The following is an 18,286-nucleotide window of genomic DNA, read 5'->3' as shown; positions in this document are numbered from 1 at the left end:
GAACAACAGAGAAAACTAACACTACAATAGTCTGCGCTATAGTGCTAGGAACCGCTCGCTAAAAACACTTTTTTAATGAGTTTTAAGCACAGGGGAAAAAAAATAAACATTTGAAAAATCCGTAATTTAATAAACCACCAAGAAAAGTAACATTGCAACAATGCAGGCTACGAACCGATCACAGTAAACAGAACTGAAAATAAAAACAAGCCTTCTCTACCTTATGCGTCCCTCCCCCTCTCTCTCTCGTGTGTGTGCGTGTCTCTCTTTTGCGAGCCTGGAGCGCCTGTGTGTCTCTCTAGCGCGCTCCTGTGTTTGTGCACACGCCTCTCTTGCGTGGGCTCCTGTGTGTGTGCGTGTTTGTCTCGCTCTCTCTCTCGCTGCCTGTGTGTGTGTACGTCTGTCTCTCTTGCGCTGCCTGTGTGTGTGTGAACCTGGCTTGTTCGTATACCGAGTGTGTGGTCGTGAACCGAGGCAAAAGTTTGGCGAACTTTTTGGTTGTAAACCGATTTGTACGTGTACTGAGACGTTTGTGAACTGAGGTTCCACTGTATATGGTATTTAACTAGTTACAAATTTAATTAAGCCTTATAGCTCTAGGAAAATACAGCATTCCAGTCAAAACAAAGGCATATTCAGTTTTAAAATGCATTTTTGCAATTTAATTTGGACATACTGTATATGCTGACGTACAGTACATGCAGTAATGGTAGTACTCATTTTTGTACGGATACGATAACCTACGCTGTGCATTTTCTTCTGCCCTTAATGACAGACAGTGTGACTTTGTTTATATGGTTTTTATGGTCATGGTACAGACTACTGTGAAATTCTTACTTGGAATTGCTATTCAACATGACAGCACATTGCCAATGTCCAGCACCATGATTAGTGATTAGTGATTAGAACAACCTGACCTCTGTCTTCTTTACTTGAAAAAATCTCAGAACATTATCTGTCATAATTACAGTGTCAGAAGGTAATTTTAAAGCTGAATGGTTGAAGATGAATGGCAGGCTGACCAGGACAGCCCAGGAGCAGTGGCCATATCCTAATGGGATGTGATTGAGGAAAATCTGTCTAACTTCATGCACATTAATTAACTCACTAGAGATACTGAGAAAGTGTCGATACTCACCTTCTCTCTAAAAACAGAGACATTTTTCTAAAATAGTACTGTAAGAAAAGCTTATATTTCATACTTTCAGCTTATATTTTTTAATATTGGATATTACATTTTATAAACTTTGTGTCATTAATAAAAGGTCCCAACGTTGGACATTAAATCTATGCCAGGTTTGGTTACAGCATATTATTAATTCGCAGACCCTGTTGTCCTTATTCCTTATTCTTCTTCCAACTTAGCAAACATCTCTCTGAATTAGCTATTAATTTTCAAAATTAGGAACAGACTAAGATTTAATGATACCTTTATGAATTTAACATTCACAGTGTAATTACCCCTCTAGTTCTTTAATTACTTTTGAACTTTATCTGCCCTTGTTGATAAATGTGCAGGAAACAACTGGAACTATGATAAGAATGATAGAAGATTTTATGGATTTTCTGTGATCCCTAAATTCAACTAAAATGTAATACAGATAAGCTTATTCATAACTAAACCTTGTATCTTAAACAAGCATTAGATACAGCAAGGCCTTTCAAAACAAAAAGCAATTACACTGAAAAGGAATTCAGTATGGTTTAAAAATGCAACATGTTTCTCAAATTACAGAAGAAACAACCCCCTGCAAAGTTGTACATTTAACAATCTGCAAATACTAATACTAATCCACTACAATCAATACGCTTCAAGGCATGCTCTGACTGAACACTCAGGTTTTATCCAGAACAAAACCTAACATGACAAATGAGAAATCTTAACTTCCCGGTACATCTAATATGTACATTCTCCCTGTGTCTGTGGGGGTTTCTCACCATATATGCTGCATAACTTCCCAGGTTATAATAAGTGGCACAGTTTGTGAGTGGGCTCTGCAGAGGACTGTATACAAGTGCACTGGACTGACCACAGATATTACTAAGAAGGGACAGCAAGGGATGACTCTTACCTTATTTAAGTTTCCTTGGCTATCGCCAAGGAAAGCAATGGTGTGTTTATCCAACACAGTAACAGCTACGGCAGTGAGGCGGGCTTGAGGACTATCAAACACAGGAGTTGCTTCCACAGGGATGCGGCTAGCCATAGGGGTAGGAGTATGGTCTGATCCACATGGAAAGGCCTCTAATGTGTTCTTAAAGATGATAGAGGATAAAAAGGAATTAATATTTATAACACAGCAGATATCATTTTGAAATGTTACTGTACAGATTATCAAAGCTAACATGATCAAAATAAAGATGACAATGAAACCAAAGCAAAGATGGAGCTTTTACAAAGATTGGCATTTACATTACCAAAGGGAACAATTTCTCAGTAATTGTTAATCACGACTTCCAAAAATGTTTTTGTCTTATTTTTGAAAATTAAATCAATTAAAATAGGCAAGTCGGGTGGGCAGTCTTCTTTAGAGCAGGTTTCCTTATTGATCTTGTTTGCTGCACAGGTACATTGCATAGTGCTGATCCTTACTAGACCATACAAAGTATTAAAAGTTCACACTGTCAATTCAAAATATGACTGATGTAATATATCATTGCTAGTGCACGCATGGAGAAACACTTTAGATTACAAATAATTAGCCACTACACCCATGTGTCATGTCCACAAGGGGACTTGGACTTGAGGCACAGGTGTTACAGCTTGTGATGCATTACAGTATAAAAAAATAAATATAAATAAATAAATAAAAATCACTTTGTTCTGTTTCATTGTAAAAACATATTTTTTCACCTAATCTGATCAGTTGAGCAAACAACATGCTGCAAAACGTGTGTAATGTTGCTGACAAGATTTATTAGCCTGGGATGTGCCAGTCACAGTATAAGTTGGCATTTCATAATGCAAATGACCAGCTTCAAAGCCAGCTGAAGAGGACTCTTTTAAAGGGCAAAACCTGCCAAAGTGTGGCAACAGTGTGCAGTCATTTTAAGGATAATGAGCTACGTAAAGAGCAAGAAACTACGGGGCACTTGGTACCTGTGAGCACGGCTCTATAAATACACTTGCACTCTTTACATTCAAACTTTACGCGTTGATTAGGCTTCTTTTCCTTGGCCACTGTGTAGTGCACTCCTACGTCGTAATGGGAACTGCAGTCCCCTTGTTGGTAAAGTTTTTATATATATTTAACGCCATTCTTCCTGTCTCAATGGCACAGTTTTGCTATTTTTACTATATTTTATATTATATATATATATATATATATATATATATATATATATATATATATATATATATGTACACACACACACATAAACACACACACTTTGTTGACTCATGACTAAAGTAAGGCTAAAAATTACCCCTGCACCAGATGCACTCACCCCCCAGAAATTCCATGTCTATGTGCTGAACCCTGTTACATACATTATGCTTAAAAACAAAATATAACAACTCATCAAAAAAGAGAGAAGTCAGCTTAACTCACTGAACTGTGCCACAAACTAGCAGATCACAGTGACCTCGCAGACCGGTATCTGTGTTAGGGTTGATACGGCCAATCCCGTTGCTTTACTAGTCTGTAGCTACTCCGCCCCTCCATCCACTTAAGGAACCATGATGTGCTACTATAAACTATCAAAGCTCAGGAATCTCACAGACCTCCTGCTCCAAATAAGACTGCTAGATAGCTTTCTTGTGAGACACTTAACAAAATAAAAAAGAAGAAGTAGTGAGGGCTAAAATTTGATGCTTTGAATTAACTTCTGCAAATGCTTGGGTTTTTAATTTGCATTAACAATGTGGACAGCCAACAGAGACAGACGATACCATTGACCATCACCTCAGCCTTATGCCTCACTGTTACCGTATAAGCAATATAAGGCAGAATGTCAAAATATTGGTATTATTGAAAGGGAGCCAATAAAAAGGTATTTATTCTAACAACAGAAATAAATACTTCTTTACCATTTTAGCTTAAAAGCAATGTCATCCGAAAGGATTATAGACACTAGTTTCAAGTTACGGATCATTTGTAATTTTCAACACAACATGGGCGTTACGTATAATGCCTTGCGTAGAATTCACACTAAAACATAGTATAGTAGAACCTCTGGTCACGAACGTTTCCGAACATGTACAAATCAGGTTACAATCAAACAGTTTGCATCTGTTCACGACCACACACTCTGGTGGCTAACAAAAACACTGGCGGCCAGTTTCCCTACGCGCGTTCGTATGTGCCAATGATTTTCCCATTTTCTTTTGTTTGCGTATACAGGGCCTAACAAAGCAGCTGATGTTGCAAAAGGAGTTATAATGTTAACCAAGCAGAGGCATCAAGTGCTGGAAGAGGTGGAAAAACTGATGCTAGTGTGGTTGAACGAGAAGCAACTTGCAGGGGATAGCGTAAGTGAGCCTATCATATGCGAGAAAGCCAGGAAGATTCATGGCGATTTGCTGAAAAAAAAATCCTTCTTTGAGTGGCGAAGGGGAGGAATTTAAAGCCAGTAGAGGACTGTTTGAAAAGTTTTGCAAGAGAAGTGGCATTTATTTTTTTCCCTGTGCTTAAAACTCATAAAAAAGTGTTTCCAGCGAGAGGTTCGTAAGGGTCTAGCACAAACTCTTACATTGTTAGTTTTCTCCATTGTTCAAGGTTTTCTCAGTGTTATACAATGTTTTTACATTTAGTTTACTATTACACTGTGCATTCTATGGTATAATTAACTATTTTTGTGCTTAAAATTATATATTTATATACAGTTTGTACGGTCTGGAATGGATTAATTGTATTTACATACAGTTTTATGGGGAAATTACGTTTGGATTGTGACCAAATCGGGTCGCGTCCAGAGTTTTGGAACGAATTACGGTCGTGACCAGAGGTACCACTGTATATGGACAAAACTAGGAATGTGCGTATGCACAAAAAATTCAGATGCATAATACAGTGCGTAAGCAAAGTTCTACACTTCTGTCCCTTTAAAAATCCTAATCAACATGAATTTGAACACATATATGCACGTGGTCACAGCCGCAACTTCTCTCAGAATTTTGCCTATTTTAATATGCAAATCAATATAAACAGACCCTTCTGTTCAGTGTTTTGTTAACAGACAATGGCAAAAGCACATGCAAAAAAGAATTTCAGCGAATGCAAAATGGAGGTCCTGCTCAGTAAAGAGGAGGCAAGGAAAAACTTACTATTTGGCAGCTTGAGCAGTGGTATAAGCAAAAAAAGGAAACTGATACGAGTGGCACAACGTGACGGAGGCTCTCAAAAGTTCAAGTTCAGAAAGTTGCACACTGCCCGAAATAAAAAGAAGTGGTCATTTATCAATATCAACATGAAAAGCCAAGCAGGAGCCCACTGTCTGAGTGTAAATACCACTGGAGGAGGTAACACAATTCCAGGGTTCACACCCTTTACAGTAGCAAGTTGCTGCACTTATTGGTGAGATATTTAAATACTGTATCTCGCCATAACATTAATGAGACACTTTTTTTTATCACAGATAATTTTTACATTAATAGAGTGTAAATGCTTTCTATTTACATAAGCAAATTAATTCCCTGAAGAAGCCTTTATAGCAATGTGCGTTCAGTTAATCACTCCAATTACATTTGGAAAACCGGACAGTGCTGCAAATTGAGCTTTAATATTTGCCCATTCAACCACAGTCAAAGGAAATCTTTTATACATCTGGATGACAAGCGGATAATACCATCCCATACAGCTGGCATGGTGCGACTCAATGATGAGCCAGTTCACGCTGAAAAGCTCTTGTGGCTAAAAACCCGAGGGTGGACAGAACTTGCAAAAGAGAAGGTAGAGCACAATTCCTCAAAGTCTGCCTTTGTAAAGCCGGCGACAGTTCAGCACATGACGTCAAGAGGATAGCTCTTGGAAATCTACATCGACTTAGAAGCCAGTCATCTTCATGGGACATATGATCTCTAAATATGTGGTCTCATCTAATTCTTCCATTTGCAATGTCTTCTAACAACGCTAAATCAGCCATGGTATTTGGAATAGTTTGGCTATTCCATGCACCATTATACTGTTAACAGATTGATTACAATCAGGTGCTTTAAATTTGTAAACGATATGCAGTTAACTTTGGTGTATTTGATAAAGCCTGTGTCATGGTTACAAATATAAAAAGAGAAAGGGGGAATGACACAGAAACAGTAGCACTGTTTTGACGCTGGGTGCTGCACTTTTACAAAAATGAGCAGAAACATACATACACATTGTATAAAGGGGCCATGAAAATGAGCGTAGCTTTATGCCAAGTTTAGTTTTTATACATCTTGATTTGAGCGTGGAAATGGGCGTATGCAACATTTTTATGCATATGCAACATTCATACATAAGGCTCCTGGTCTTTTACTTGGACTCTGACATTTTTTCCCCACAGGATGTTGTTTCTATGCCAGCTGCTGAAAACTGAGAAGAACACATATCCTTCCCTCAGGAAAGATAGAAAAAAATAATAATTTTCAATTTTGCTTTGTTGTCATAAGCATATTGCGACAATGCAAATATAATTTTTTGCTTTCCTTCATAAATCCATTAGAAAAGAAAGAAGGCTCTCTTATGGACGGGCAATGAATCAAATTTTCGTTATGATAGGATCTTTATGAAAAATCAATGCGCAAAAACGTGATTTTCCACAACTTCTTCTGCACATTAAATAAAATCTACAAAACCTCCACTGCTTTTTCTAAGTTTAACTATATTGACTCTGCCCATGTTGCCTGGAAGCAGTGAGAGTGTGGGGGAAAAATGGAAGAGTTTAGGGCAGACAGTGTTAGTGCTGCCCTTTGGGAATAGATGGGTTGGTTGACAGTACCAGCAGTACGTCATTTAAAGATACAACACGTTACTGCACATGAAGAAGCCATCCAGGCATGTTCTGTAATTTGTAATACACCCTTATTGCCTCCTTGCCAAGCAAAGTTCCATATAATGCTTAATGTTCTGCTGCACACCCTATGAGTGGACCAGCAGCAGGTATATAAAGCTGCAGTGACTTTATTGTATTGCCTAACAAAGTTTCACCTACTGAACTTGCACTCTAAAAATACTTGTAGTTTGTCAGTGGTCAAATAACTACACTAACCAGTAATTCACAAAAGAAAACACTAAGAAGTGTTATTAAAATAGTAAGAATTATTATTCTTATACTTACTAACCACTAACTGAAACTTTACGAGTGGGAATGATTCACTTTTCAAATATCAGTTAAGGAGGCAAATTGCATTACTGGCCATTTTATTTTAGTTTTAAGTTTGGATTTTTTGTTTAGTAAGTGAACTGAACTTCCAAATTACATAGTTGTAGTTTTCCCTGTGTAATGTGTCAAGTTTGTACTAACATTTAGAAATGCATTGCGCTGGAATTGCAATTAATGAAATAAAAATGAATGTAATATTATTATGCCAAACTTCAGTATGTTGGGATTAAAATTGAAGGTAAAGTTTTGCTGGGTAGCTGCAATGGATACAATTACACCAAAACATCACTGCCCTCCTCAGCATTTCAAACACCCAGTAAAGTACATTTTAATACTGTAGAGGAAGAACAAATCAAGAAGTTGACTAACTGCATCCAGTGACATTAACAAGTTCAAAATAATAATTTTCTGTCAACAAATCAATTCAAATTAATTGACCTCTACAAAACAGATTCATTTTCAAGGAGTCTAAAAATAAAAAAATGGAACTCTTTGATTTGAGATAAAAAAAAAACATACAAGACAACAAAAAAACACTTCTTACCGATGGCAGGTTGGCACAGTTGGACTTCACATCATATTCAATGTAGGCAGCCTCGGTACCAGTCTTGCTTCGTCCTTCTTGGGTATAACATGCATCTTGAGTTTCATTGATCCTTCTATCAATCTCCTCTAGTGTGTACATGCACAATGCCGACTCTTCTCCTGGCTTACTCAGCGTGGTCTGCCAGGTAGAGAACACTCCAAAAAGCATAAAGCCCCTTGTAGTGACTTGCCGCCCAGCTAAGTCATCCCCTGGCTGGCCAACATGAGCAGCTTGCAGGAGATTGTACTTTTTCCCTTGAGCCTGGCACACTAAAGGTACCTCTACATAGGAATAATAAGATACGTCATCAAGGCAGATCCTGGAGATGTAGGTTTTATACTCTCTAGATTGTGATTTCAGATCACGGCGATAAAAGAGAAAATAAACAGAAGACTGGTGGGAGAAGGACTTGACAAAATGATGGTCATATTCCGACAGCCTTCCTGCCACAGCGAGTTTTGCAGTTTCCTCATAAGAAAAAATGGGTGGTGACTTCAGGTTGCGAGTGGAAATGGGGGGATGACTGCTTGTATAGCCACGACCTACAAAAACAACAGGAAGATGGTCTTTGGAGAGGACTACAAGTCCCACAGTGGTCACATTAGGGTCATTTGCTGCAACATACTGTGTGTCCACTGGCCGGATCGTTCTGAATGTAACAGTTTTGATAGATTCTAGGCTACGCTTTTCACAGATTCCTTGATAGACACTGCCACAAGTAATAAGCTCTTGGCTGTACAGGTTGACAAGCAACAGTTTGTTGTGGTTGTTGGTATCGCGAGCCTGAGGGCAGTTTGAATCGGTAATGGGAGGCAAGCATTCCTTATTATCCCGAACTGGACCCGTCTTCTCCTCTATCCTTAAACGCAAATCGGCAGTAAGTTGAAAGAGGTGATTTTTTGCTCCAACGTAAACCATTCCAACTTGTGGATCTGGGTGTAAAACCAGGTGTTCAAATGTGACTCCTTCTCTAGTAAAACTTTCATATTCAGTCATTACAGCTCTGCATAATACACATAGGGCAGCAGAGACAATGATAATCCCGGGAGGCATAATGAACATTCTGAAGTAAGGGGTGAAGAAAAAAAAAAACAAAAAGCATGGAGTTAGAATCACTATTCTTCTCAAAGTCAGCAAAGTAAACTTTATTATCCTACAATGAGAAATTCATTTATAACATCCAAGTTCATTACACATATATGGAAAAATATTAGATAATAAAAAGGAGAAAAGAAAAATTAGGAAGAAACAGGAACATTTTAAATGCAATGATTTATGGAGTAAAGATTAATAAAAACTCTTAATTAGTTCACCCAAGAATATTTTTTTCTATGTTACTTATCCCAAGTAATTTGTACTAATGGCCAAGAAAAATACGTTGTATTTAATTTCATATTTTCATGGATATCAGACATTTTTGATGGAATGGGCATCTATGGGGTCCAACGCCACAACCAACAATATCAAAACTATCAATGAAAAAATCTTCCATTATTTGTGTCACATAATCCATACATATGCTCACAATGTGCAAAGGGCATGCTAAAATATTGTAAAATAAGTACTTTCAGATAATCGGAGCAGTACACACAGAGGGAACGCATCTACACAGTGATAAGCTCCTGAATTGAAAACAGTCCTCGTGACCAATGAATGAGGAATGGGTGAGTCTTCAATTTCCATGTGAAAATGTTTCTTTTGCATGGAGTGCTTTGATTTAATGGAAGTATTTATTTAAAAATACTTCAGCAAAATAAATAAATACATAACACATGTATTTTGCTAGTTGTAAGCATAAAACTGGATGACTTGACATGTTGATTATGTAATATGAGTAATGTCAGAATTTTTCATGGATGCTTTTATATTGTTTGCTGCAGTCCAGCATTGGTCTCCATAGATGCACATATGACTTGCATGGGTAGCATACATTTGAAATTCTACTGGATTAGGTAGAGTTGTAATACTCATTATCATGGCACCATGGAGTGACAATGTACTGCATGTGTACTCACTGAGAGTGAGAATTTCACTGTACACTGAACTATAAAATGACCCTATAAAGCAATATATGGACTCAACGTAAATTTTGTAAGGTCCAGTTAATCTTTTACAGTTACTGCTTAAGCCACTACAATATTAAAAAGCCTAGTTACTGCAAGTGCAAATGATCTCTTATATATCACTGCTTTTATTCTGCATTACAGGATTTCTTCCCTGGACAAATATCTGAAAAAATAATTAATATTGCAAAAGGATGACTGGGATCCTTAAGGAATTGGCTAAGCCTTTTTAGGAAAAGATCTGCAAATTTCTTTTTAACAGACATTTGACCAGCCCTAATAACTCTAGTGTTACATTAATTGTACATTACAATTAATATTGAGGAAGTATGTGTAAAAAAATGATTTCTTACACCTTCATATGGATGTTCTATAGAAGTGCAAATAAATAACAAAACAACTATTTTATTTATAGTAAGCAATTTACCATGCCCAAAGACTGATGGACAACACCATCTTAAAAATTAAACAAAATAAAACGCTTTCTCACATGCCGGAAGAGGAAAAAGTTAATTCAATTTGTCATTTTCCTTTTAGAATAAATGATCACTTCAATACATTAACCTTCATAAAAACTTACATGTAGTTTGCTCAAAACAAGTACAAAACTGTGTATATATTATAATTTTTTTTTACAATTGGTACATTTATATATAGTGTATATTACTTAAAATCCTGGCATATATTTTATTTATAAAATAATTTTTTTTTTTTCTCCATTTTATTTATTTACTTTTTTTAATTTCTATTGGGGTGGAATGGTGGCTCCGAGGCTAGGGCTCTGCACTGGCAATCAGAAGGTTGCCAGTTCGATTCCCGTAAACACCAAAAGTGACACTACTTCGTTGGGCCCTTGAGCAAGGCCCTCAAACTGCAATTGCTCCGCCCTGGGTATGACGTTAATTTGCATCCAGCCCTGCATGTAGGATCTCCAACCGGCAGAGAAAAAACCTGGGGGTTGGTGGCAGAATTGGCACTCCAGCCACCATAATAAAAAAAAGTCACACTGTTCAGTGTAATGCGGAGGTGTCCCCCGTTGCCTGGCTGTACTCAGGTCTGAATCTGGGAACCTCTCTCTCTACCTCCATTGTTGGACCCTACAACAGCAACAAAATCTCCTTTATAGAGTGCAGACTTTCTACATTTTATTCTGTTTTGATATTCAGGCATTGGCTTCTCGTTTATTTTTCAGTTTTTAAAATTACTATTACTAGACTCTAAAATCTACAAAACATATAACACACAGTCACAGTGACACACCACAGAGTATTTCAATTATAAATGCCTTTACAAATAATGTAAACTACAGTAACAAGAACCCACATATCTAAGCATGTGTTTCACTAAAATCAACCGATATGTTGATTTCCAATATTTCCGATATGTGTTTCCAGTATTTATAAATGTTATTTTTGCAGGATAAAGTGGAAACACTTGCCAGTAATTTTTCTTTAAATCATCAAGTAACGGTTAGTTTGTTAGAAAGATCTAGTCAGGATTTTTGTCAAAAGCCGTAATCGAGATATTAATTTTTTCCATTAATTTTATAATAATAATAATAATAATAAATTTTATATATATTGCACTTTATATTTTAGCAATCCCAAAGTGCTACAGAGTAAAAATAGAATAATAAAATAAAAAAAAAAAAAAGAACAGAAGAGTCTATAAAATACTTTAACAAAATGACTTTCTAAAAAGATGAGTTTTTAGGTTTCGCTTAAAGGCCTCAGTCGACTGTGGGGCTCTCAGGTAATCAGGGAGGGCATTCCAATTTCTAATTTTCTGCTTGTAGAAATTGGCATGCACTAATAAATGTGTCGAATAACCTTTAACTTAAATCTCATATACACTCTAACACTTACACAACACAAAGAAGGCAGGTTTGTCACTGTCAATCAACAAGTGTATGACAGAAAAAAAAAAAAAACATCTTACACAGACAGTGTGCACAATCCATCAGTGATAGCTACGCTTAAAGCCTGGTAGAACTCTTATCCACCTATCCCCAGCAGATGGTGCAATTGTATTAAAAGTAAGTAGTACATGTGACTCAGTCATTTAACATACTGTTAGAATGCTTATAGAAATCTTAACCTAGTATGGAAAAATCGATTAAGATGTCTATGTTCAATACAATTAAGAACATGCAATAGAAAAATATTTCATTTTACAGTATGTGAAATTCTCCTTGTGACTGGTGCTGCTATCTCACTTGTGCAGCCTGAACTTTTTAGTTCTGCCCGAGTCCTGAAGGTTAGAGGCCTTTAACATGGCTCAATGGGATGCACTTGAACATCTTAATATTTTGCAGTAGTCGTCAACATTAATCATGTTGATTACTTACACACAATATGATTTAAAATATCGTAAATTTATGAATTTTCATTTGAGTTTCCAATTGGCGCCTCAACCAGGCTAACTGCACTTTGGTGGTCATACTGGAAGACAAAATAATATGTTGATAGATCTTCATTTTGTTTAGTTTTCTTAATGGTATTATTTGGCAGATGTTTTATCATCACTAGTGCTGGTAGCCTAATGCTCTGTCAAATGTAATGCCGCTCCCTTGCTCTCTCATGTTTAGTGAAGGCTACTCCTTTCTCAGCCGCTGTTAGACAAGGCTGTCATGGCTCTCCGCTTCAATGGTTCATTCTATGCAGCTTCAGTGATCTTACTTCTTTTTTTTTTTTTTTTTTTTTAATATTTTTATTTTATTAATTTTCATTGTAATCATTCCATACAAACAGATCAATTTATAACCCAACAAATTTGAAAACAAATCAAACCCCATCCCTGAGAAGGAGAGCTTAGCTAAAGGAAAATTTCTTTAAGCTTTTTAATAAGGCAACATTAGACAAAAGAAGGGGAGAAGTAAATATCTATATAAATAAGAGATGGAGAAGGGAGTTAAATGCAATAATAGTTAATTCTCTTATTCTAAAATAATATTGATTAAATCCTGCCAAGTTTTGAAAAAATTTTGTACAGATCCTCTAACTGAAAATTTGATTTTTTCCAATTTCAAATAATATAAAACATCAGTTTCCCACTGACTTATAAGAGGAGAATTAGGATTCTTCCAATTTAACAAAATAAGTCTGCGTGCCAAGAGTGTAGTGAATGCAATCACCATTTGCTTGTCCTTCTCCAATTCAAGTCCATCTGGAAGGACACCAAACACAGCTGTTAGTGGGTTAGGAGGGATTGTGATACTAAGGCTGTCTGAGAGGCACTTAAAATTTTTTGTCCAAAATGATGTTAGTTTGGTGCAGGCCCAGAACATGTGACCCAGTGAGGCAGGAGCTTGGTTGCAGCTCTCACAGGTTGGATCCTGGCCTGGAAACATTTTGGACAGTTTTAAGCGAGACAGATGAGCTCGATATATAATTTTTAGTTGAATAATTCTATGCTTTGCGCATATAGAACTCGAGTGAATTCTCTGCTTTGCTACCTTCCACTCCTTTTCTGATATATTGATTAAGAGATCTTCTTCCCAATGTCCTCTTGGATCTTTGAAAGGTAGGGACTCTAAAAAGATTTTATATATTGCGGAAATAGTGTTTGTTTCCTCGGAATTGAGCAGTATTTTTTCCAGCATTGTGGAGGGTGCAAGGTGAGGGAAATCGGGCAATTTCTGTTTAACAAAATTTCTAATTTGAAAATAGTAAAAGAAATGTGTAGCTGGGAGGTTAAATTTTGAACGTAATTGTTCAAAAGATGTAAATATGTTGTCTATATAAAGATCTCTGAGCATTTTAATCCCAAAACTTTTCCAGGTATTAAAAACTGGATATACTTGCGAAGGTTGAAAGAGGTGGTTCCCTTGCAGAGGTGCCACTGATAAAAGATTTTCCATCTTAAAATGCTTCCTAATTTGGTTCCATATTCTGAGTGAGTAAAGCACAATTGGGTTATTAGTATATTTGCGATAACTTTCATTTATTGGAGAGCAGAGCAGGGAATATAAAGAAGTACTACAGGATTTTACTTCTATTGCAGACCAAGCCTGTGTATGTGCATTTATTTGTGTCCAGGTTTTTATGGCTTGTATGTTTGCTGCCCAGTAATAAAACTGAAAATTAGGTAAAGCCATGCCACCTTCTGCCTGAGGTCTTTGTAGGGTCGCTCTTCGGATACGTGGGTGTTTTGAGTTCCAAATGAATGAGGTTATTATTGAATCTAACTGTTTAAAAAACGATTTATTGATATATATTGAAATGTTTTGAAATAAAAAGAGAAGTTTAGGAAGGATATTCATCTTAACAATGTTAATTCTTCCGGCTAGAGTGAGATGAAGGGTTGACCATCTATGCAAGTCTTGCTTAATTTTTTCCATACAGACGCCAAAATTTTGTTGATAAAGAGCTTTATGTTTACTTGTGATATTTACCCCTAGGTATTTAAACTGATCTGCTATGGTAAAAGGTAGGGTGTCTAATCTAATATTATATGCTTGTGAGTTCACTGGAAAGAGTATACTTTTATTCAGATTAATTCTAAGACCAGATATCTTTTGAAATTCTGTTAGTGCTGTTAAAACAGCAGGGACAGTGTTTTCTGGGTCCGATATATATAAGACCATATCATCTGCATATAGAGAAATTTTCTGTTCCAGTCCTTCTCTGACAATCCCCTTTATCTGATGAGAATTTCGGCAGTGAACCGCCAGTGGTTCAATAGCGATTGCAAACAACAGTGGTGACAAGGGACATCCTTGTCTGGTACCACGTTCTAGTTTAAAGTAGTCTGAGCAAATTTTATTAATACAAACTGAAGCTTCTGGACTGGTATACAGTAGTTTAATCCAAGCACAAATATTCGGGCCAAACCCAAATTTCTCCAATGCAGTGAAAAGGTAATTCCATTCGATCATGTCAAATGCCTTTTCTGCGTCTAATGATAGTAATATCTCTGGGGTGTTTGATTTTGCTGGTGAATATATAACATTAAACAAGCGTCGGAGATTTGAAGATAGATGTCGGCCTTTAATAAATCCAGTTTGATCTTGTGATATTACCGAGGGCAGCACTTTCTCCATCCTTCTAGCTAGGATTTTTGAGAGTATCTTAACATCATTATTCAGGAGTGAAATTGGTCTATATGATGCACATTGTAACAAGTCCTTATTTTGTTTAGGAAAGACGGTGATTAATGCTTGTCGAAATGTTTGAGGTAGTATTTGGTGGTCTTTAGCTTCTGTAAATGTTACCAATAAGAGTGGAGCTAGCTGAGTGGAGAATTTCTTATAAAACTCTACGGGGTAACCATCAGGGCCTGATGATTTCCCGCTTTGTAGTGACTTTATAGCGTCTAGTAATTCTGTTAGCGTTAGAGGTTTATCTAGTTCCTCAGCACTTAAAGCATCTATTTGTGGTATTTGTGAATTATCCAGAAATGCATTAGATTGCGTGTTGTCTTCTTTGGGCTCAGTGGAATATAAAGACTTATAGTAATCTCTAAATGTGTGCATTATTTTATTATGGTCGATGATTTCTTCTCCATTCTTGTTGGTGATTACTGGTATTGCATTGTGATATTCTTGTTTATGAATTTGTTGAGCTAAAAGCTTATTAGCTTTTTCTCCGTGTTCATAGTAATGCTGTCTAGACTTATAAATAAGTTGTTCAGTTTCTTTAGTTGTTAAGATGTTAAGTTCTGTATGCAGGGCCTGCCTTTTCCTGTGAAGAGCTTCACTTGGACGCCTGGCTTGTTCTTCATCTATTCTAGTAATTTCATTTCTTAGCTCTGACACTTTCTTGGTTTCTAATTTATTTCTATGGGAAAGATATGAAATAATCTGGCCTCTTAGGAAGGCCTTTAGAGTTTCCCAGAGTGTTCCTGCAGAAACCTCTGTAGACGTGTTTGTCTCTAGGAAGAAGCTGATTTGTTTGGATATAAATTCTGTGCAGTTCTCGTCTGCCAATAAAAGAGGGTTAAGACGCCATCTGCGAGGTGAGTACGAGGGGCTTATTGATTTTAGCTCCAAGACTAGAGGGGCATGGTCAGAGATAACAATTGTGTCATATTTGCATGATTTAATTGTAGGCAGGAAATTATTATCTATAAAAAAATAATCAATTCTTGAGTAGCTATAATGCACTGGTGAGTAGAACGAATATGTTCTTGAGTTTGGGTTAAGAAACCTCCAGGGGTCTGATAAGTTGTGATCATTTAAAAACTGTGTAATTATCTTTGCAGTATTAGATGTCGTCCCCCCTGTCACGGGAGTCCTATCTAAGAGTGGATTTAAAACACAATTAAAGTCCCCAGCCATTATAATTTTATGAGTGTTCACATTGGGAATGGATGCAAATAGATTTTGCATGAATTCCTTATCATCAACATTGGGTGCATAAACATTTATCAAAATCATTTTACTGTTATATAAGTTGCCCATGACCATCACATATCTCCCTTCAGGGTCCGACACTACCTCTGATGCTACAAATGGAACTGTTCTATGTATGAGAATTCCCACCCCTCTAGTTTTCTTTATAAAGCTAGAATGGAACATTTGGCCAGTCCAGTCTTTTTGTAATCTGAACTGATCCTTGGTTAGTAAGTGGGTCTCCTGTAAAAATACTATTTTAGCGTTTAAGCCTGTTAGGTGAGAGCATACTTTCTTTCTCTTTAATTCGTGATTCAGGCCTTTAACATTCCAGCTCACAAAGTTAACTGTCCCATCATGGAGACATTGATTCTGAGTTTTTAATGTCATTTTATAGTTTTAATTGGTAATATGGCAGTTTTAATCTTAGTTTCAAGATTCCCCAGGAGTTGTTGCATGTTAGCCTGTTGCTGCATTGATATTTATAATTATAAGGATTATAAGAATAGATTAAATATAACCTGCTCTCCTTCTCTCCCCCCTTTATCCCCCCCCCCCCCCATTTTGCCTCCCCACATGAGGCTAGACCCCACTTCGCGATGTTCCAGTCCTCTGACATACGAAGAGATAGAGCACGTCCAAAACAAAAACAAACCCCACCCTGCAGCGGCGTTACAGAATTAAAACAGAGATATCTTTTACAGTTAAATCCTTAATACTTCTGCCATGTCCTCTGTATGCACATTTAAGCCGTAAGCTCTGCCTCACTCTGCTCCCTTGGAGTCACAGGCAGCAGCATCTGCATTCACTTTCCTTAACTCTGTCAGCCAATCCAAGCTAGGGTCCCACTCAAGACTCTCTGGTGACCACATACCAAGGTAAATGGATTGTGGCAGAGGAGTGCATTTCACATGTGCATGGTCATATTTCTCTCTCTCTCTCTCACACACACACACACCCTCTCATCACTTAATGTCTTCTCAGGATGGCACCAACCCCTCTGTCAGTGTCTCTCTGCCACGTCACTGTCTGTGGTATTCTTCCACAATCACTATTCTTGTCAGTGCTTTTCTGATAGCAGACACTATCAGAACTATGTACATATTATACATTTGTACAACTATGTTGGTAGGCTGAAGATATTTTTGAAGATCTTTTGATGTTACCTTAGGGTTCTTTTTCACTTCTTTCAACACTGCATACCTTTCCCATGCATGATCTTTGTAGGATGCCCTCTGCAAGGGAGATGAGGATTGAAGAACACAAGGTCTTTTAGAAATGCTTTTGTAACCTTTCTTAGCTTTATGCAACTCTACTGTTCTGCAACTAAGGTTTCTCTGATATATACAGACTTTTTTTTTTAATTGGAGCATGACTTATGTGAAAAGACCTTTTCTTTGTAAGAGCAGACTATTAGTAACCAACCTTTTAGAGTCTTTCTACAGGGCAGGGAACCTCCAATCTTGCCTTATTAAGTGGAACATCTGACTCCAACTCGCTTTTGGGGAAGTCATTAGCCTCAAGGATCACAGACTTCTTTCCAGCCTGAATTGTGAATACTTAAATGATGTATTTATAGTATAGTCTAGAAGTAGTGCGACTGTCTGTATGTTGCTAGTTTAAGTAGATTGTGCTTGTCTATTACTCTCATTCAGTTGAGGATCAAATCACATGTTTATAAGTAATTAATGTATAAATCCAGGTGATTCCAAAGAATTCACAACTTTTTTCTTCCAGCTGTACTAGGGTAATTTGTAGTAATCAACTGATTGATCTGCATGTATTTGTGCATGTAAACAGAGCTTTAGGGATGGAAAACAAAAAAATCATACGTTGGGAGAATAAACTACAAATGGAAGGAAGGTTAATGGGAAGTGAACCTATGGTCCAAGTATTTGGAGGAAGCAATTTTATCCATGCAAATACAAAATATACACATACAGGCAGGCCTTGGGTTATGGCGGCCTCAAGTGATTGTAATCCACACATGCAAACGTGCATGAA

The 18,286-nt window shown here is 37.0% G+C and overlaps 1 protein-coding gene across 5 annotated transcripts in view; it reads right to left on the bottom strand.

The window, feature by feature from the left end:
• plxnb1b (plexin b1b) overlaps positions 1–18,286 on the bottom strand; it is a 388,691-nt gene that overhangs the window by 61,287 nt on the left and 309,118 nt on the right. For all 5 annotated transcript variants that reach the window (XM_028825049.2, XM_028825053.2, XM_028825050.2 and 2 more), the window contains 2 exons: positions 7,847–8,951; positions 2,073–2,255 (listed from right to left, as the gene is read on the bottom strand). In XM_028825049.2, the coding sequence (XP_028680882.1) occupies positions 2,073–2,255; positions 7,847–8,950 (1,287 nt within the window). In that variant the 5' untranslated portion in view covers position 8,951. The remainder of the gene's footprint in view (positions 1–2,072; positions 2,256–7,846; positions 8,952–18,286) is intronic.

Source organism: Erpetoichthys calabaricus, chromosome 18 (assembly GCF_900747795.2).
Source record: "Erpetoichthys calabaricus chromosome 18, fErpCal1.3, whole genome shotgun sequence".
Lineage (NCBI taxonomy): Eukaryota > Metazoa > Chordata > Cladistia > Polypteriformes > Polypteridae > Erpetoichthys > Erpetoichthys calabaricus.
Note: the sequence above shows the minus strand (reverse complement) of the source record. Positions and strands in the feature narration are given on the sequence as shown.